The 22,551-nt window shown below is 35.7% G+C and overlaps 1 protein-coding gene across 15 annotated transcripts in view; it reads left to right on the forward strand.

The window, feature by feature from the left end:
* Window positions 1–22,551, forward strand: part of LOC149780571 (uncharacterized) — an 85,744-nt gene that overhangs the window by 33,393 nt on the left and 29,800 nt on the right. For 11 of the 15 annotated variants that reach the window (XM_089937613.1, XM_089937616.1, XM_089937628.1 and 8 more), the window contains 8 exons: window positions 1,102–1,182; window positions 3,873–3,989; window positions 4,288–4,371; window positions 10,827–10,940; window positions 11,268–11,396; window positions 18,060–18,140; window positions 19,522–19,593; window positions 22,139–22,252. In XM_089937613.1, coding sequence (XP_089793739.1) covers window positions 1,102–1,182; window positions 3,873–3,989; window positions 4,288–4,371; window positions 10,827–10,940; window positions 11,268–11,396; window positions 18,060–18,140; window positions 19,522–19,593; window positions 22,139–22,252 — 792 coding nt within the window. The remainder of the gene's footprint in view (window positions 1–1,101; window positions 1,183–3,872; window positions 3,990–4,287; window positions 4,372–10,826; window positions 10,941–11,267; window positions 11,397–18,059; window positions 18,141–19,521; window positions 19,594–22,138; window positions 22,253–22,551) is intronic. The other 4 variants (XM_089937621.1, XM_089937617.1, XM_089937625.1 and 1 more) reach the window with 4 other exon arrangements.

A 22,551-nucleotide genomic window follows, 5' to 3' on the forward strand; every position in this document is an offset into this window, starting at 1 on the left:
CATTTTTTATGTTAATATTTATGAGTATAATACATACATATATTTTTTTCACATTGCTTAGATTCGTTCCTTGCAAATGAAGAAAACGTCGACGTAATATTAAATCACTTAGTACACAAGTTTATCCGAGTTGCAGGTCAGACCATTGTCCTTTAATGCTAAGTTTCAGATTTACAGATTTTACATTTTGAGCAATATCTATCATCTGTGGGATGTGTTTATACCACACACACAAACACACACACTTTATTCTTATTCTGCTTTTTGACCGTTAGTTGACTGGTCTGGAGGCGCGTGCATGCATGGTATGATTATCATTCAATACTGAACGAAAGTTTGTTAAAGAGGACTGAATGTTATATATCCAAAGAAACAAAACGAAATCTTGATATTAAGAAAACAATACACACATGAAAATAGAAGAGATCATTATGAAAACGTGAGTCAGGAAAGTTCAGTCTATGGTTACATTATTGTCGTAATTGCCTCAGTTTTGCTGCCATGGTAACGGGTAAATTTGAAAGTGAATTATGGTTCATGATTGGTACCAGGATATCGTGGTCCTTTGGTCTTGGATACTACCTAAACGGGATATAGATTCCTTTTGGAGTCGGTTGTATTTTAGTAAATTCCAAGTAAAAGACCTAACAATGTCATTCAGAGTAGATGAAAGCATGCGGTTTACGTGAAAGGGAAATTGTTGACTGATGCACTGTATCAAAAGTTAATTTGACTTTCTCTTTGTCTCTGTATCTCTCGTACAAGTAACAGTATCTAGCAATGGATACCCGTCAATTTTCAAATATTTTAAAACGGTATTTCGATTCATTTTAATCATTGCAATTTAAATCTGTGGATGTATTTGGATTTTCTTTATTTAATTTATATGAATGATAGCTTTATGAACTAATTCTCCAACACTAATGTCAGGTAAAGGGGTTAAAGTCGTTGTCGGGATCTGGTGGCCAACAGACTTATGACGTGGTCAGCATTCCACGTTTCCGTCACCAATTTTGAATTAAATACATTGCAACAACGTTTAACAAATAGACAATTTATGAAGTAAATAGCGAATGATATTTATATTTGTCCCTTTGGCAGGCGGCACATCAACCGGAACAGGGATGTACCCGTTTCCTCAGCCTGGAAATCCCGGTACTGGAATGGGAACGGGAACAGGAGGTACACACTTTACAAGCATACAAGAGCAAAATTGTTGTAAATCTACACTATATGTAGCTATAGGATTGATCTAAGCTTTTCTGCTTGTTATGCATCACCTATGATGCATAGGACGCAGATGAAACAAGTGAATTTAATCTTAAAGAGGAAGATAAAAAAACTGATTTTACATAGAAATGGTCTCACTTCTCCAAGAAAAGTTCAACTTTCTAACGAATAACATTTTTTTGTGCCTGCTTTTTCATTTTGTTTTGGGAAACAATCTGCTCCCATGCATGACTTCTAAAGATAATATAGCTGATTCTTTTATCTCACAAGTTATGATTAGATAAGAGTGGAACAGGACTTAAAATAAAGCTTTGCGAAATACATTGAAAAACTGTTGGATCCAAGGTAACGTTCAGTTGATGTTTGCGATTTTGGACAATTGAGAGCTCAATATATTTGGTGCATCGTTTTCTCCAAAGATACTTTTCAAGTATTTTCTAATTCTTTACTTAGTTCACCTCCTTATCTCATAAGTATCTTACCGTCTTATGATTTTTCTACCCGATTTTTGATGCTTTCTAAACCTCTTCATTCGTGTTATTTTATAACGTATTGAAGAAGCTTGAAAAGGTCAACACAAAGAAAATAATTCTAGTATAAAACATTGCGTTATATAATTTTATTTTGTTTCTATGCTTTGCAACGTTAACCAGAGAGAACCTCACTGTGTTAATGAAGACATGGGTCGGCTTGTCTCACATGTTAAGATGAGAAGAAACAGCACAAGCAAATATTTTATAAGCTAATCTCAAAATTGCTGATGCTGTCTAGCATTATATCTAAACACATTTCTTCCCGGTAATTGTGAAATAGCCTAGACGACACAGTCTTTAGTTGAAGCGCAGTTAAAATAAAAAGAGAACACGAAATGATAAATATTATTTCATTTAGCGATGATTGAAATCCTGGAAGTACCCACTCGACAGCAATATTGAATTGCGACGAAGAGATCATATAAGGAACGATATTTAATCTATAAGATATACATTGTGATCAAAGCATAAACTTTAGCACTGATTTATTTTGTTTTCGTATTTTTTCAAAGACCTTTTCAAGTTTGAAAGGTCAAAACATGTAACTGTTCAGCTTCCAAACCTGTAAATGTAAATTGGAAGATATTTGTCACTGTGTTTATGAAAAAGCACAATTATTTAACAGAGCAAATTATTAACATCAGGTGAAGGAACAAAATGTCAAAGTAGCCAATTTACGATCCGACGTTTGAATTCTCTTATTGCTATTTTGAAATGGCAACAGAAAATATTCTTATTTATCGCAGTTTTCTATTGGCTTTCATTGCTTCTTTCCCATTTTTGCTTTTGCATGTAACATTTGCAACCTAGTTCTCTCTAGAGTTTAGAGATTATTCACACTATGGATCGTCTGTGTCCCTCTCTATCCTTCTGTGAAGGCTATAAAATAGCTTATGATTTTGGAAGGAAAAACAAACAAACAACATTCGCGTTAATACGTATTTATTATGAGTTCCAAAGCATATTTTTCTATCTATTTTTGCCCTACGGATGTGGCAGCGAGACAAATCACCAGAGAAATACAAAACAATGCATATCTTGTGTTCAGCATTATTTTTAGTTAAACAAAGCTAAACATATGGTATGAATCACCCAGTCATTCTAAGAGTGCATGAGAATCGTATATAGCCCTCTGCGCATCCTTGTTGTCATGTTTGATTATATTAATTCGAAAGTCTAGCATCAGACCATGTAAGAACCATGATACAAATGATACAATAAGTCAAATGAAGTAGGTTCTACATATTAGTTATAATTGAATTTAAAACAATATTTCAATTACAATAAAGGGGCTGTTTGAATGAAAAGTGAACAGTATCACCAAAGTATTAAGTCGCATCTTCCGGAATTTTGGGTTGGACTAGATTGTACTGACCTATTGCTTCATATTTTCACAAACTTATATTGCAGAGTAGCAATACATGTAGTAATCAGTCATATCCGATTTTCACCCCGTGAAGATACAGTTATGACTAGTCTTGCATTGTTGGAATAATTTACGTTCACTGTGGCACAATAATTCTCTCCTCTCTATGTTCTCGTGTCGTTAAACTGTTTAAACTTGTTTAAAAAACTCTGGATTCCAGAGCTAGCTTGCAGATCTAATGAATGTCAAATAGAACCTAAGTCTGCCACTGGTGTCATGCAAAAGCAGCATTACTGCTAGAAATGATTCTGCTGACGTTGATAGCTTGCATAAGCATTTGATGCTACTTGATCGAGGTATAGCAAAATAGGATCAGTAAAAATGTATTTTAATAGTGTTAATGTTTTGATTCCCTTAACTGCATAATATGTTATTCTTTAATTTAGAAAGGAAGTTTTACGTGCTCTAAATTTCATAAAAGGTTTAAATTTGCCAATATACTTGTCGACATAGCCAAATATTGACGTTTGGTATAAGATGAACACTCCTGATTAACGTACTTCCATACGCGAATCTAAAGTTGATGAAGAAAACAAATATTTTGTACAATTCAGGGTCTGGTGCTCAGTTCCCAATGCAAATCATCAGAGTTGTTTCCAAATCCCAAGACCATAATTTGTGGGATGTTTGGCTTTCAACATTTATGCATGCACACGGAGAATTAATCCTTTTTTTTCTAATAGGATACTGCGCCGACAAACTATCAAACTGCAATACATACGGCAAGGGCGTGTGTTCCAATCCTACGTACTCGCAGTGGGTGACCGACAACTGTGCTTTATACTGTGGAAAATGTGGTGGTAAGTGGGGAAAATATTATCTAATTCGATAAGTCGTTATGAAGAGAGGATACAGAGAATTCATGACCTACAAATCTCAAATCTATGCGCTATTAATATAAAGTCAGAATATTGAGAACTGCGCTTTGGCTTGTATTCACACATTTGAAGAAGAAAAAAAATTGCGAACAATAGTACGTTTTATAGACTTTGATTTTGTTTGCGAAGGAAAAATAAGGTGGAAAGAAAGAGAATTCAATTCCAACCCTTAGAAATGACATACAACTGTATAATTTCTGCTTACTCTCCAATGTATCAGGCACACTGATGGCACCGACCACTGGAACCCTTATGGGACCGGGAACTGGAACCATGACAGGCACGGGTACTATGACTGGAACAGGCAAGTACAATGGTCATCGGGTTTACGTTGGATATTGATTCGAGCTTCTTGAAAAATTATTGTTGTGAGATTTAAGTTTGATGGTCGGATGTTTGTGGGGACAATTTAATTAGACCTGGAATACGCATGCTTTGTAACAATGATATGAAGTTTACTACATCGATGATTACTACCTGACGTTTATCAAAGACGTTTTATTTGTATCACTTTTTCACGTTTATGGTATGAATACTTTACCCATCTATTCAATACACGTTTTGTATCCCATCTCCAAAACCATGTCCTTAATTTTAACTCTCGGATGATTTCAACAACTTGTTTATTATTATTCAAATTTGTAAATATAATACATAAATATTCTTGACAATGTTTAGATTGGTTTACTTGTAAACGAATACCAGTAGGTTTTCTTGTATTGAAACCGTCCACACACACTTTCATCATACTTACTGGTTAGATGCAATTCCTTCCTTCACATTACAGACTTTAGGAGAGATCATGGAGTTTGGAATTGTAACAATTCACTGTTGCATTATAATGTATGTGTAAAATATATGTGTAAGAAAAGAAACTGGAAGAATTGGACGTAATGTATAACGTGAGCATGATAATTTCAATCCAACAGAAAGCGATCGATGTGGATTGACAATAAGATATATTTTGAGAATCATCATAAAATGGTATGCATAAATATTTTGGATAGACTTTTATCTAAATTAGAACATACCAGACTAAAGAAAATTGGAGGTATGATGTTGCGATTTATGAGGATTGAAGAGGAAGTTAAAATAATTAAGTGATTTTATTTTGTCTACAGAAACAATGATATATGAATAAATACTATCACAAAGTTCGAAAATAAAAATGGACGAATTATATCAGATCAGTTTAAATTATTTGGAGAGATTAAACATTAGTACAACAATCCAGTTTGAAATTAGATTCAAAATGCCTAAATTATCGAATGGCAAGTCAAATGAAATGCAAGAAGTTACTTTATTTGACTCATCTGAGTCCCTAAAATTAATAATAATGGTAAAAACAACGGATGTGGCGGATGTATTGTTGAATTCCTTAACTTTAGTTGTACAGCTATAGGTCAGTTATAAGCAAACACACTTAATCGCGAATTTAGAAAAAGTGTCTGTCGATATCATTCAGAGAGAAGATTATTACTTAATTTGCAATTTGAAACTAAACTATTTATTCAGGAAAAACAATCGAAAACCAAATACATTACTAAACATTCCATACAAAAACAATTTCAGCCAAAATGGACAATAAAATTAATAGATATTCCTACAAAAACACTGAACAATGGATAACTTTATTTTATAGAAACATTGCACCTTTCTTCAGGATTCGTCGTGGCCGGAAATGAGACCATTTGTAGAAAGTTGCAGTATATTTGTTCGACATCATATAAAGATAAATGAAAATTAAAATAAAATTACACAACATGCAGGGGAGACTTCACTTATTGATGGAACATAAAATGTAGTGTATACCACTGCACAAATTCTATAATTTCTCATGCATATCAGGATTGCAAATTAATATTGAAAAGACAGATACATTCAAAATAGGAACCAAGAAACTCTCTATTTACTGATCTGGGATTAGATTGAGTTCAATGATTTACATTGCTTGGTATTGAATTGTCTACAAAGAAGAAATTCTTCGTATCAATTACGAAAATCAACTCAAACATATTTCTAAATGTTTTACGAATTAAGATTTTAAATGAAATCTCTTGCTTGATTCAAACTGACAATAGAGTTGCAAAGAACAACAAACTTAAGTAATAAGTTAGAAAATAGAGGCTTTTAATGAAACATATTCATAACTTTCTTCATAAGTATAATATATCCATTTTTGACTTGTCCAAAATTAAACGCACTAAACGCAGTAGGCTTGTTAATTATATAGAAACAAAGGTTTAGAATAGGGCTGTTCAGGCTTGAGTAACATTTGTGAACATTTCAAACGACAGAATGACTTCCAATTCATGAAAATCTCTGGATGCATGTATGCCGTAGTCCTATACGACACCTCAGCACAAAAACGAGTACGTACTGCCAACAAAAGTTTGAAAATTTAAGAATGAATTGCACAACACGATTGGAAGATAAACGTTCTAAACGTGTATAACATCGAATATATGATGCTAAGATAATGAAACCTAAAGATTTTAAAATTCTGTGCATCAAATATATATATATATATATATATATATATATATATATATATATATATATATATATATATATATATATATATATATATATATATATAATGATAGATCACAGTTTGTTTCATAAACCGCGTTCGTTAAAATGTCCAATGCTTTCTCAGTTGGTATTTCCTCATTCAGTTTCTAAATGCAGTTAACGTCACCATACTTTCTTATCATAAAGTGGAAAGCACACACTTAACAACAATGTACTCCACTGCTGTCATTGGACACTGGCAGAGTGTACTTACAAATCGAGCTTCATCCTTCACGAGATATGCATGAGTCAGATATATGAGTCCCATACATGACTGGAATATTTCCTCATCATCGTCCTATTTGATTATTTACGAGAGAACAGCTCATCAACAGTAACTTTGATGCTATTAGGTTTGTTTGTAGTTTTCCTTTCACATATTTAACCTAATCTGACAAACATGCTCATTATACCGTATTTCAAGTTCGTATACAGAATTTTCCAATCTGGCTGGTAGACTTCTTCATCTGCCTTTTCATTCATGCAAATGTGAGAAGACAGCCAACAGTACATAATAGTTTCTCAAACAATATGAGAACATCATGTTTCTGAAATATCTCTGATATTTCCAACATTCTTTTTTGCTGTTTCTAAGTGAGGATGAATTCGTATGCCAAAAGGTGGGGTGAAATTTGGCGTATGAGTGCATACTATTTGATATTTGGGCCAAAACACTACATCATATGTGGCGGTGGCTGGATTAGAAGATAGTTTAGTAGCATACCGAAGTGCCAATTTCGATTGTCTGAGATAAAATTGATTGTTTATTTGCTTCAGCATAGACATTTTCTTATGTGGCATTTCTTCATGTACGCAGAATCCTAGTCCGATAAATCACCCCACCCCCACCCCCAATCTGTGTTGATCTTGATGGACGATATGTGGATTTGATGTCACCTAATCATTTTGCTGCATACAAATCTTTCTGGAACAAACATACGTAACAGCCAAATCTAGCACGAAATTCAAAATGGCCACATGACAGAGGGTTGTGACATTCCCCGTGGATTTACAGGTCACCAAATAAAGGATTTGCTCCGGAAGTATCAAGCACATACCACCAAAGGAACCCTTCAGCCGAATGTAGCTCCAAAGCAGCGAGAAATACAGGAAATTGTATAAAATGTACAACAATGTTGTTGTTGTTGTAGGGTTTAACGCCATTTCTCAGCACAAGATAGGCTATACATGGCGGCCAGTAATAATGGTGGAGGAAGAACCCGGGAAAACCCCGGAAAGAACCACCGACCCACGAGAAGCTACTGGCAAGCTTTATCACATACCCACATTAGCCGAATCCGAGACTCGAACCCACGCAGACAGAGGTGAGATGGCAGTAATCCGTAACAGAGAGCGCTTTAGACCATTCGGCCACTCGGGGCCCCTACAACAATGTGTACAGGCAACATTGGCTGCAGCTTTTTGCATGTTTTAATGAATATAGGATATCAGTCCCTAAACCGCCAATCAATATCATCACGGGTGAGGGGCTAATTTATCAGCTTAACAGAGCCCAAGTCCCTGATTGTGTATTGGATTAAAGATATGCAGGTAATATTCACTAACTGATCCGTACACAGTCGAGAGATAATCAAGGTTCAAGTTTCCTTTTCCATGAGGTGTCTAATACCTGAAAAAATACATTAGTCCAAAATAAACCCTAAAAGCTTCCTGTCCTTCACAACTGGAATAAGACAAAGATTAAGATGGAGACTTAGGTCATCATAAATGGAATGCATTCCGCAAAAGGCAATATTTTCCAGTCAATTATGTTTCTCCTAGAATCATTATCCGATCACGTTAACTTTAAGAATATATATCACATTACCTCCCTAATCCATCCCTCCCGATGAAAAAATTTGTCTTTTCTGTATATATATATATATATATATATATATATATATATATATATATATATATATATATATATATATATATATATATATATATATATATATAACTAGGTCAATAAATCTTGTCGATTACCTCCTTTTGATGTCAACAGATGGTGCTCTTTTGAGTGAGCGGAACAACGTGTAACGGGATGCTTGCATAGAAGATGGGAGGATATTAATTTCACCGATCACATTAAAGTAAGGAGAATAGGTAAAAGGAGGAGGGAATGCAGAGCATCCTACATATACATCGGTTAACCTCTGCGAGACGATTGGATTTGTAAAATTCAGGTTAACCGTTTCTCCTAACGTGCAAGCAGCCCAACTGTAGAGACTGTGGTTAAGGCTCAAAAGAAATAATGAGATCTACGTACCACATAAAATTTCCGCGCGCATACGGTGAAATCTGAGAAGGGTGTCCGTCTGGACGTTGTGCTGTTTTCAAGACGATCGATCATTGGACGCTTCCATAGCTGGCAAATCTGATGAAAGATCGACGGATAAAGGGACCATTCTGTATGGAGAAAAAAGTCTATCAGTGTTGCTTTGTGGGCACCAACGTGGTGATTTGTGGTCATTGGTGTATCCCTTTTGAGGTACATCACTACCACCGATTTGTGTGAAATGTTGAACACGATCTTGTTCTGAAGACGGTAGCTCCAAAAACGAAAGGCTTTTACGATAGTTTTCATCTCCAAGAATTGATGTGGAGTACCATGGCGTCCGAACCCCACTGGTCGCCGACAGTGTCGAAGTCCAGGGTCAGGGCTGGATGTACATTGCCGGCCTTGTCTGCAAGCCTGAAAAATCGCAAGAAACGAAACATCGAACAACGAAGACGTTGATACAGTATTGAGAACGAGCTTCGAAGTGGTCTGCAGAATGTCTTTATCTACCTTATGACAGCAGGCAAGGTCATAGTTCTTGACTAAAGCTGGAAGATATGTGAAGAAGTTGCTTCAGTAGATCTTATACCAGCAAGAATGCAAAGAAAGATGAACTCTCAGAAGAAATGCACCTGTGAAATTCTTTGGGTCCCTGATCATGGCAGATAGTCTGTCAGTCATTTCCTTAATTTTGCCCGACGACGGGGGAAGTCGGAAAGAAGGGCTAACTTCCTCGTCGTCAAAGATAACCGATGCCTAGACCTTGTATGAGAGTTTGGAAGAGGGGGTGAGATGGTGTCGGGTGTCCGTCTGGAGGTGTAGACGGCTGTACTGCCGGAGTAATGTTAATGTTATGTGGAAGGACGGATCTATCAGTAGGATCCCCGGTAATATTAACGCTCCTTGCCTCAACTTGACGAGGCCAAGATGATATGTAACTGAAGCCGTATACGGTCACATAACGGTATGGATCGAGAACCGGACGGTTGGACGATAAGGTTGTCGGAAGCCTTAACGGCATCGAAACGGATTAGAACAAACATTGCTCAGGAATTAGACACTTAGAGAAGTTTTTCATAAGGCGATTCTTCCACACTAACATTCAGTGGCACTGGAACCAGCATTCCTCATCAACTGAACTGAGTACTGGTAACCAGGACAACAGTAGTAATCTGTTGAGGCTCTTTCCCAACACGGTCTGAATTAGTTAAATGCACCAGCCTCTACACTGACATAAAAGGGTTTTGTGACTTTAAGATAAACAATGTCAAAAAATTATTAAGTTAACTGAGGTTCACTGTGATAAAATAATTATAACTTCACCATACCCTCCTCTCATTAAACTGTTTAATCGCGTCTTCGAACTGAAGTCAGATATTTTACAGCCTGCTCGATGGATTTATATTCCTTGCCAGCAAAATCTCTGGATTCTAGACCTAGCTTTCGTGACCAATTAATATCAAATGGAACTTAAGTCAATCACAGGTCTACATGCAAAATCCGCGTTTCTACGAGTTCTGCTGGCATTGATGGCGAATATATGTATATGACACTACATGTATTAGGAAGAAATACAAGCGTTTAGACTCGGCGAAAACATATGTGAGTTCCTTTGAATGCCTAATTGTGTAATGGTTTAAGAAGGGATAACGTACTTTAAATTTCAAGAAAGGTTCAAATGTACGAAGAGAATAAACCAAAGTCTTTTCGGCATAATTAAATATGGAGATATTGTGCAAGGTGGACACTCTTGGCTTAACGCAGGTCCAGTTAAGGATCTAAAGTTGATGAAGGAAACAAATATTACATGAAAATCAGGGTCTTATGAGATAGTTAGCAATGAAAATCATCAGAGTTATTTCCAAATGCATGCACATGATTCCAATAATCTTTTCTTTTCATAGGATCCTGCACGGACAAAATATCAAACTGCAATAGCTACGGCACAGTTGTGTGCTCCAATCCTGCCTACTCCCAGTGGGTGACCGAAAACTGTGGATTGTACTGCGGAAAATGTGGTAAGTGGTAATATATTCTTTAGAATGTGGTAAGTAGGAATATATTATTAATCCAATTAATCGTTTCAAGAAGGTGGAACAGAGACATCATCGCTCCTTTGACAATCTCGAATCGATGCATTATTAACGAAAAAGTGAAAATGTGGAAAACTGAACGCTTTCTCATCTTCACGAATTTGATAACAGGATTTTCGCAACGATTGGTAGGTTTTCTAGATATCGAGTCTGTTTATGATTGGAAAATGAGGTCCAGAAATCGAATTAAATTTAAACCTTAAGAAAAGACAAACTATTGTATAATTTCTTCTTGACCCTATAATGCATCAGGTCCACTGATGGGACCGACCACTGGAACCCTTACCGGAACAGGAACTGGAGCCATAACGGGCCCTGGGACGGGTTCTGTGGGCACAGGAGTAATGTCAGGCACTGGGACGGGAACTATGACTGGAACAGGCGAGTAAATTGGTCATCAGAATTATATTGAATGTTGATGTCATCTTATTCAAATAACTTGATAGATTTGATTTTGAGAAAGAAGGAGAGGTGCTATTCTTTACTTGCTTGTTTTTACAAAGGAATGAAGTTTTCTACTTTAGTAAGCACTACCAAAAGGTATTCAAAGACATTTTCTTTTATCACTTTTCAATTTTTCATATATATTATGATTTTATATTATAGTTACTTTACCGTCTGCTTGGGAAAACCGCTTGTATCCCATCTCCAAGTCCGTGTGCTTTTTAAAACTCTGATGATCTTAAACACTGATTTATTATGTTCAAACTTATAAGTGTAACACTTAAGTAAACGAACAACGTTTAGGTTATATTGATGGGTATTTATCCCGTTTAGAAATCAGGTCGTTGTCCTATAATGCTTAGATTTTAAATTTACAGAGTTTAGAAGAGATCATGGAGCTCGGAAATGCACTCTTACATTACAAACTATACTCAAGAATGATATAAAGCTCAAGTTTTTTGGGGGGTGGGTGGGTAAATTTATATTATTTAATTCATCATTTCAATCAGATAATGATTGATGTCAATCAGATAATGATTGATGTAGAACGTTTTGAATCTTTAACACTGGAAATTAGAAAACTCACAATGATATATTCTTCAAATCACAAACAGGACAACAAGCAGAGTTTGGGGTCTTAAAACAGATGAAGAGTCCTAAACTCCATAAACGTAAAATGCTTTGTATGAATATTTGCTGGAAAATATTAAATCTGTATAAGAGGTTATCAGATGAAATAAAAGTAGACGTATGATTTTGCACTCAAAACGTATGTAAGTCGAAGAGGCAAATACAATAACAATGAAAGTGCTTTTTCTAGCCTATAGAAATGTCGCGATCACAAATAATAATGTAGCAAAGTTGAAATGGAAAATGGAGGAATTATTTCGGATACATTGACACTATTAGGGTCTGATAATGATTTTTCTTGAAAACAGGACAATAACAAAAAGAAATTAGACCAGATATTAGGAACATTAATGTACCTAATGATCGAATGACGAGACGAATGAATAGAAACGAGAAAATACTTTTTAGAATTATTTCAGTTTCTAAATATATGAACGATTGTAAAAGTAAAGGACATACCGGTTTTGCTGTTGATTTCTTAAACTATTTTGGATAACTATAGAACAGGTTTAGATAAAATCACTAAGTCATGGATTGAGAAAATATGGAGATTAAAATAAAATTGCATTGCATGCAGATGAGACATCATTTATAACTAATGGAATATTGAATTTATTGCAGCAGCTCTGTATACATTCGCTTACATTTAAGACTGAAAATAAATATTGCTAAGACAAACGCAACGAAAATAGTACATTCAGACTGTTATTTACTGGTCTTGGTTTATACTGAGTCCTATGATTTACATTGTTGGGCATTTAATTGTCTCAATAAAGGAAATGCTGCCTATTAATTATGAAGTTTATTTCAAATTTATTCAGAAAGTTAAATGGAGTCGCAGAAGATTAGTTATCAATGCCCCCCCCCATTGTCATTAACTTACTTCCTTTATCCAAATGGACACATTACATTGATTTGCAAAATACATCATACTAACTGAACAGAATAAAATTATTACATTAGAAAATGCAGGATTTTAGATTAAATATATACACTACATCGAGGAACTCAATGAATATATCTTGGATTAGATGACGGTCTTGCAACCAATGTGGTTGTCAAAATATCATAGATTAGCTTTCTTCGTGAATATATCTCCTTTATACCTTTTTAGAATTAAACTCCTCAAAAGTAGTAGGCTTCTGTAATATTTGAACTCCAGTTTGGAAAAATGCTTTTCAGGCATGGGCACGATTTATGAATATTGCAAATGACACAAGTTTATTTCTAGTAATATAGAAGAGACACTAGATGCACCCATGTAATAGAGACTCTGGGTGCATTAATGCATTTTTACGGTATCTCTGCACAAAATTGGACATATGGTATCAGCAAAAAAGTTCGATGGAGTAAAAAGGAACTGCAGAAAGATTTAGAAAGTTAAACCCTTCCAAATATATACACGACCATGCACAATATACAATATAAACCTGAAGATGTTATAATTTTTTTTACAATATATGTATAAGATAACAGATGAAGGAAAGACATGAAAAAAAATCCTAAAATCATTATTGTGATTTTGATGTACACACCGCATTCCCTAAAAACGGTAAAGATTTTTTGAGTGGTACCGCCTCATACACTGTTTCAAGCAGTTCAACATACTTTTGTCAGACAAGGTGAAAACAACACACTTGACAAGAATGTGCACCACTGTAACAGTACACACTCTGATTGAGCTTCACCTTTTAGGATGTATGCATGAGTCTGGTATGTGTGTCTTATACGCGATTGATTCCATACCACTTCATCTCTCCGGTATCTTCTATACGAGTGATACTACTCACCAATCGTAGGATTGACGTTATTATCTTTCACATTGGAGTGTTCGTTCAATATATTGTTTTAAGTATGATGAAAATAATGATTTGTTCATCATTTGAAGTCGATATATAGAATCTTCCATTTGGATACACGTGCAGCTTTATCTGCGCTTTCATTGCACGTGATGCCAATGTGACTAGCTAGTCAGCAGTACCGAATGATTTTCTCAGACTATGTAAGAACATCTTGTTTCTGTACTATGTGGGATATTAATGGGTTGTCAAATCTGGGATTCTGGAAGCCATTAAATGTCCAAAGGGAATCAGAAAAAATGATGCAATTTGTTCCTTTGGCAAGTTTCAATCCACTTCAAAACTTTGAGCATGGCTGTAATTTCTGCATTAAAATTTGAAGCTTTATCCGATAACTGTCTCAAGATATTGCATCAATGGCAGCTCAAACTGTGACACCATCGTTTAAGTAATATGTATACAGGCACGTGTATCTACGACTAGAGACTCTGATTTCATTGAATTTACGACGAAAAATGAGAGGACCTGTTGAATACTATTTGAATTTGCAAAAGCCAAGTAATGTTTTCGAAGATTTGGATAACTACCGTAGTGATTTTGGGAGTACAGAATTTCGCCTTATTTCCATTACCAATTTTCCTGCTTCTAAGTGAAGATGAATTATTATGCAGATAAGAGGGATGAAGTCTGGTTTCTAAATGTAAATGATTTGGTATTTTGTCTCAAAATACAAAGTCATAGGCGGGTTACATGGATTAGAAGACAGTCTGGTAGCTTACCTAAGATCAAATTTCTATCTTCTAAAATATTTTGATGGCTTTTTTGGCCCAACATAGATGATTTCTGACGAGGATGTTCTTAATGAACACAGTCTCTGACTGCGCATCGTTCCAAGCACCTGCAATCAGGATGTACAAACTGATCTGGATACAATCGAGTTATAGCCAAGTTTCGATCTTACTAATGACTTGTGTAATACAAAAAAAGACCTTCTGATCTGATTCGTAATCTGTGTTTCCCACGACTCGTATTAACTCCAAGGAGTTCGGACATTTGACCCTGATGTATCTAAAATGTGGAAGAAAAGTGACATCAATGTCGACATAAGCCTTGAGAAAATTTTCTCTACCACCACAGGAATAGGACAAAAAAGTTAAACAAAAAGATTTGGGTTATATGATGCAATTGGCAGAAATGCAAGTCATTTTTTAATTGAAAAATTGGAACCCGTTTTATTATTTCCATTTTTGACCTTTATTGATGTTCATCTGCCTTGGACGATCAATACTATGCAAACTCTTTGAGTCACTGTAGATCAAAATTTCAGCAATATAATATGAGCAGTCAGTTCCTGTATTAAGTCATTTCACTATGATGTTAATTTTAATGTTAAATAGGGTGGCTGACAATATGGCTGCCTAAGGTACACCCATCTCCTTAGGATATGGTTTCAGAAAGGGAACTGCCAACTGCTTACCTCAACTCTATGTTTCTATCTCTTCGAACTTTGAACACGTCCATGTGGTGTAATAAGCTTCCTCCGAGTCCACGAAAAGAGCAAATATATATTCTTTCTTTATGAAAGCTTCTCTATTAAATAATGTAACTCAGTCAAGATGGTCTGGTGTGCTTCCACGTTGAATCTTAGATTCTGGGTTGTTGAATTCAAAATGGCGTAGCAGACTATCATTAATATCCCCTTCCATGGCTTTGTAAATCCAACTTGTTTATGCTATGGAATAGTTGTTCCACGGGTCGATTTGGTCCTTCGCCAGCACTCTGGGAAATCGACAGTTCCCCAAATTTAACTGAATTTGCATGTTTCATGGAAGTGTTTCCGAACTTGAAAGTAGATATCATCTTGTCCTGTTGAAATATCATGCGCTCTATCAAGCCAATCGAGTGACACTCTGAGAGTGGAATGTTTATTGTAATCTTCAACATTAACAAATCTAAAATTTAGAACATTTTCTTTCGAGTGTTTGACACGGGGGAGGGTCACAATAATACTTCTGTTTCAAATTATTCGAGAATGTTTCGAACAATGTATTTGAGATTTCTGTTATGGTTGTTGCTCTATTGATTTTTCTAATGGTACGAAGAAAGATTCTTCATTGCGGTAATTATTCAGACTTTCAGTTGTTAGATTGATATTGAAACGTTTAAGGACCTTTTTCCGTTCCGTGGTGGTGACTTTGTAGGGAGCGTCAAACCACGCTTTGCTGACACCTTTCGGATATACAGAAGTGTTTGGTATTGGATCCCCAGCAGTTTCCTAGGGAATATTTGCAAATATTATTATTGTTTCTACACCTTTCCCTAGATAAATCGCGCACAACGGGGTCCACAAACATAGACCGCACTATAAGCGAGGCGCGAGTAACCGAGGGACCTCCAAAAATTGAACAAAAAATCACTTTGACATTGAGAAAAATGGTGGGGGGGGGGAGCGGCGTTAGGGAACTGGGCTGTTTAATGACTGAATCCTCATTTACAATCACGCCGATAATAATTTTTAATAACGCGCTTTTTCTAATGAAGTTGTTCGTTATTCTGTTTAAATAACATTTATTTTCAAAATGTCTAACATGTGAAAGATCGTTCCAACTGGTTTCAACAACCATCACGTGTACATGAAAACTATGTGTATTACGTCACTGTTTTTTGTTTTCTTGATGAGTATGGTTCCCGTAGTGGTGTTTAATAGTAATCTGCCAAACTGGGAGTCCACAAAGCAGGGAACTAGATTAATCATTGACACACCACCAAACAAGATAACCTTTTTTTTTCAAAAACAAGCGATATTTCTTTCCTGAGACAATCGTCTACGTCGAAACGCAATTTTGTATTGTTCAGTTAGTACAATATTGATGTCGTGATTTTTTTGGAAGTAATAATGAAACTTCTTATCATCCTTGATGATATTCTAAGTGCCCGTTCAAGAATTCTCTGAAACTAACTTGCCCACATTTATGAAAATGTCAGTTTGTTAAAGGTAGTTTATGTTACATACACAATAATATTTATAAGTGTTCGATTGATCAAATGAAGTGGGTTCACCCGACATACAACCGGGGGCGCTAGATTTTAAGTTTGTAGGATTTTCGTGCCTTTTAACATTTATTTTATTCCACCTCCTTTATTTGTTTCAAAAGACATAATTAACGTGATAATACAAAGGAGGCCAGCTTTTAATTCAGTGCAACAATACAACAAATACTTATCAAGTCAGTTATCAAAACACGGTCGGCACTTAATTAGGTTCTCAGAGAAATGCTCGCGGACATACCTTTTACGGTAGAATGGAATCACGGGCAGGTATACATTGATACTACAGTGATGTTCATATTTAGTGATATCTAGCATCTGTTAGTTATGTATAGATTGCTAAACCCAGTAAAGTCAAGTTTGTTTCGTACTTGTTTATAGCAAACACCGTTTACCCGAATTTATGTTTCAAAATTGCTTATTGTCATCACATTGTACATATACCGTACCAGCGTGTTCTTTTTTACTTCAGAAACCTTTAGATTGCTTAGCATTATTCAGTGCTCTATTTCATCTTTTTTTTCTATTGTTGAAACTTTAATAAAGAAGCTATCATTTAAGCATGTCAGTAAAGCAATCCATAAAGGTCCTCACACAAACATTCACTATACATCGCATTGGATCAAAACTTCGACTGAAGATATAATAAGATATGGTCATATATATATATATATATATATATATATATATATATATATATATATATATATATATATATATATATATATATATATATATATGTGTGTGTGTGTGTGTGTGTGTGTGTGTGTGTGTGTGTGTGAGAGAGAGAGCCACACCGCATACAAATATTACGTTTCACAATCAGGCAGATCCAACATTAAAATGCATGATTATGAGCCATCGATAGAAAGTACTAGCCAGGCCATGATAGTTCCTTATTGTTGCATTGGTTTAGATACATACGCAAACATAACATGAACCTACGACAAAATATACTGTCTATCTATAGGAGTTAAAATAGTATATGAAATTTAGTTGTTAGCAAAGAAAGAAACAATAGGTGTATAACTGCATTCTTTGGAATTTGCCGGTTCAGCAGAATGCATCGATGAACCGTTGCATATGCCAGTATGCGACATATAGATTTTTTCTTTTACGACAGGAGGCACATCGACCGGAACAGGAGTGTACCCAGGTCAACAGCCTGGAAATTCCGGTACTGGAACGGGAACAGGAACAGGAGGTACTTGCGTTACAATCATACACGTGTATCATTGTTGAAGCCTGAAATGGCAAACAGGATGACCAGAAAAGGAAGAAGAGTGGAATAACTATGATCTGTTACAAGAAAATGCTTCTAGTTTCACAATTTGCGCTATGGAACGTTGGTTTGCTTGTATACTTCGCCAAATTGACTAGGGACAGTGTAGCTTTATTTATGCAGACATGGGCCATATTGTCTCTCATGTACGCGTGATAAGGGTAAGCATGGGAAAAATAGTGTATGCATTACTTATAAACTCTTGCACTGCCCATGTGTAATTTAAAAAAAAAAACGCCTGGATTGTACAATTTTCAATTCATACGTATATTCCTAACCGTCGTAAATTCCTAGGAACTGCGAACTTTCAGTTCTTTTATTGACAATTGAATCATGGATAACAGAAAATTCCCTCCTGTAAGCAAGTATTCATCAATGTCGAATTAAGACGAAGAGATGGCATAAACATCAGCATTTAATCTAGACCCTATTTTGCTTTAACTTTAAGATATAAATTATGATCAAAGGGCATATTTTAACATTCTTTTTAAAAAAATATTCTTTAAAAGTTCTTTTTAAGTCCAAAAGATCAAAATCTATAAGCTTCTCAACATCCTCTAAGAAATTTGAGATCGACCGCTACTGTCTCAAGAAATGTATATAGTAGAATGTAAAACGAATCATAATCTGTTTAAAATGTTTGTAACTTTATGTTTGTAGAAACGCACACTCATGTAATTTAACAAAATTAATGATATCAGAGCGTTTTGCATGCATGTATTAAACAAGCAAAATGTCTAGGTACCAAATTTACAATTCCACATATAAATTATTTTGGTTCTTGTGGGGCAATACCAAGAAAGAAGATTGTTTTGTATATGTTCTTATGTCTTTTTCCATTTTTACTTTCATTATCCGGAACTGACTTCTACCTAGAGTTTGAAGATTTTTCTTACATTATATCGTTCATTTCATTGAAGATTTTTTAATATCTTGCGAGTTTGAAAGTATAATACAAGCGTGTAAATTCGAGTATATTTTGAGCCCTAAAGCATTGCTTTTTATATAGTTCTTGCCCAACGGATATGGCAGCGGAAACAAATCAGCAGAGAAAAGAGAATAAATGCCTACGTTGTTTTCCACATTATCCTTGAGTTAATATACTGCAAGTGTCCTTTCTCTATCATAGAATGGCTAGCAAAGTAAATATGTAATAAAGTGTCATCATATGAAATGTGTTGGTTTATTATCGTCTCCGTTGTTGCTTTTATATCTAAGGCTCCTACACACAAACAAAATGCGGCTATCAACTAGTAACGCTAGCATGTTCTCATGTTTGATATTTAAGTTTCCTTCACGACAGGCACAATGACTGGAACCGGAACAGGGTACCCAAATCCACAGCCTGGAGCCGGCCCCACAATGAGACCTGCAGGTATATACTTTAAAAGCAATCTATTACTGAGACTCTTCTATGCCTTGTAGCCAGGAGTTAAATTTGCTTATACTGTTTTTCTAGACATTACCATACGGATTTCACCTTTTCCTGCTGTCCTATGTAAATGCTTCATTACAGACATTGGTTTGGATAAATCAAAGCGGCCATGTTGCAACGAATAAACCTATCATAGAAATGGTACGCATATAGAGGAAACTAGAAACCAGAACACGGAATTTATAAGACGTTTTGTCTTGTTGGATAAATTTAGCAATGTAATAGTTTTGGTTCACTGTGGTACAATAATTCTTCTGTCACTATGCCTGTGCCTCATTAACCTATCTAATTCTGTATTCCTGTTTACTGGAATCTCTAGTTTGAAGACATAGTTTTTAGATGTCGTTTTGTCAAATTGAACCTATAGCCTATCTCTGGTGTAATTGCAAACGTATCATCACTGCGAAAACAAACTTCTCCTAACATTGAGAGTTTACATTATAATGCATAAAATCTACGTGTCATAGGTATAAGTAAAACCGTATAGAATATTTAACTTTAATTGTTTTCATTTTTTTTTACTATACAGTAATGTGATTACATACAGGTAAACTCAAAGTTACCCAGAGAATACGCCAAAACAAGTCTTCTCCGCAATGCTAATGCAGTTCTACTAACAAACCTAAAGTTGTTGAAAAAAACAAAGCATTTAATACAAAACATGTTCTCGTACAATCGTTCCTAGTGCAGATCATCAGAGTAATTTTCATCGAGTAAGGCCAAATATTCCCAAGGATGGAAGGACGGAAACGCTAGAATATGCCACTCTCAGATCGAGTCAGATGACAAAATCGTTAAAACTGATGGACAGGCGAACTTATCTTGCCGTCTCTATCTTGACTGACATTGGTCGTCCTGACCAGAAAAAGCTTGGAGGAAAGCTACGAAGATTGTGGATTCCGATTTTCGATAAGCGTGCTGTTATCTTGCTGCAAAAGTGCGTCCTTTCCCGAGTCGGACGTTAGTTTCGTCACGAACAGAAGATTCGATCCGAAGGTAGGTTTGCAGGGTCAGGGCTGGATGTACATTGCCGGCCTTGTCTGCAAGCCTGAAAAATCGCAAGAGACGCAAAATCCAACAACGAAAACGTTGCTACAGTATTGCGAACGAGCTTCGAAGAAGTGGTCTGCAGAATGTCTTTATCTACCTTATGACAGCAGGCAAGGTCATAGTTCTTGTCTAAAGCTGGAAGGTATGTGAAGAAGTTGTTGCAATAAATCTTGTACCAGCAAAAATGGAAAAAAGCTGAACTCTCAGAAAAAAAGACACTTGTGAAATTCCCTGGGTCACTGATCATGGCAGATAGTCTGTCAGCAATTTGTTTTATTTTGCCCAACAACGGGGGAAGTCAAAAAGAAGGGCTAACTTCCTCGTCGTCAAAGACTACCGATGTTTGGACCTTGTATGAGAGTTTAGAAGAGGGGGTGAGATGGTGTCGGGTATCCGTCTGGAGGTGTAGACGGCTGTACTGCCGGAGTAATGTTAATGTTATGCGGAAGGACGGATATATCAGTAGGATCCCCGGTAATATTAACGTTCCGTGCCTCAACTTGACGAGTCTTAGGATGATATGTAACTGAAGCCATATACGGTCACATAACGGTATGGATCGGTTGGACGATATGGTTGTCGGCAGCCTTAACGGCATCAAAACGGATTAGAACAGAACTTGCTTAGGTATTAGACACTTAGACAAGTGTCTATGAACTGAACTGAGTAGTGGTAGCCAGGGCAACAGTAATAGTTTGTTGAGGTTCTTTCCCAACACAGTTTGAATTAATTAAGTGTACAATCCTCTACACTGACATAAAAGGATTTTGTGACTTAAGATGAACAATATCACAAAATTATTAGGTTAACTGAGGTTCAATGTGATAAAATATAAGTATACCTTCACCATACCCTCGTCTCATTAAACTGTTTAATCTCGTCTTCGAACTGAAGTCAGATATTTTACATCCTAATTGATTTATATTCCTTACCAGCAAAATCTCTGGATTCTAGACCTAGCTTTCGTGACCAATTAATATCAAATGGAACTTAAGTCAGTCACAGGTCTACATGCAAAAGCAGGGTTTCTACGAAAGAAATGCTGCTGCTGTTGATGGCCAATATGTGCATATGATGCTACATGTATTAGGAAGAAATACAAGCGTATATAATCGGAGAAAACATCTGTGATTTCCTTTGAATGCATAATTTTGTAATGGTTTAACTTAAAAAAAGAAAGGATAGCGTACTTTAAATTTCAAAAAAGGTTCAAATGTACGAAGAGAATAAACCAAAGTCTACTCGACATAATTAAATATGGACATATTGTGCAAGATGGACACTATTGGCTTAAAGCAAGTCCAGTTAAGAATCTATACTTGATGAAGGAAACAAATATTACATGAAAATAAGGGTCTTGTGAGATAGTAATGAAAATCGTCAGAGTTATTTCCAAATGCACGCACATGATTCCAATGATCTTTTCTTTTCATAGGATCCTGCACAGACAAAATATCAAACTGCAATAGCTATGGCATGGGTGTGTGCTCTAATCCTGCGTACTCCCAGTGGGTGACCGAAAATTGTGGATTGTACTGCGGAAAATGTGGTAAGCGGTAATATATTCTCTAAAATGAGGTTATAGAATGTGGTAAGCAGGAATATATTATTTATCCATTAATCGCTTTTAAAAGTGGAACATGTGCATTATCGCTTCTTAGACAATCTCGAATCGTGCACTATTAATGAAATGGTATCAATGTGGAAAACTAAACTTTTTCTCATCTTCACGTATTTAATCACAAGATTTTTGCAACAAATGGTAGGTTTTTTAGATTTCGAGTCTCTTTACAATTGGAAAATGAGGTCCAGAAATCGAATTATATTCAAACCTCAAGAAAACACAAA

This window comes from Sinohyriopsis cumingii, chromosome 16, assembly GCF_028554795.1.
Source record: "Sinohyriopsis cumingii isolate HCF-2022 chromosome 16, ASM2855479v2, whole genome shotgun sequence".
Lineage (NCBI taxonomy): Eukaryota > Metazoa > Mollusca > Bivalvia > Unionida > Unionidae > Sinohyriopsis > Sinohyriopsis cumingii.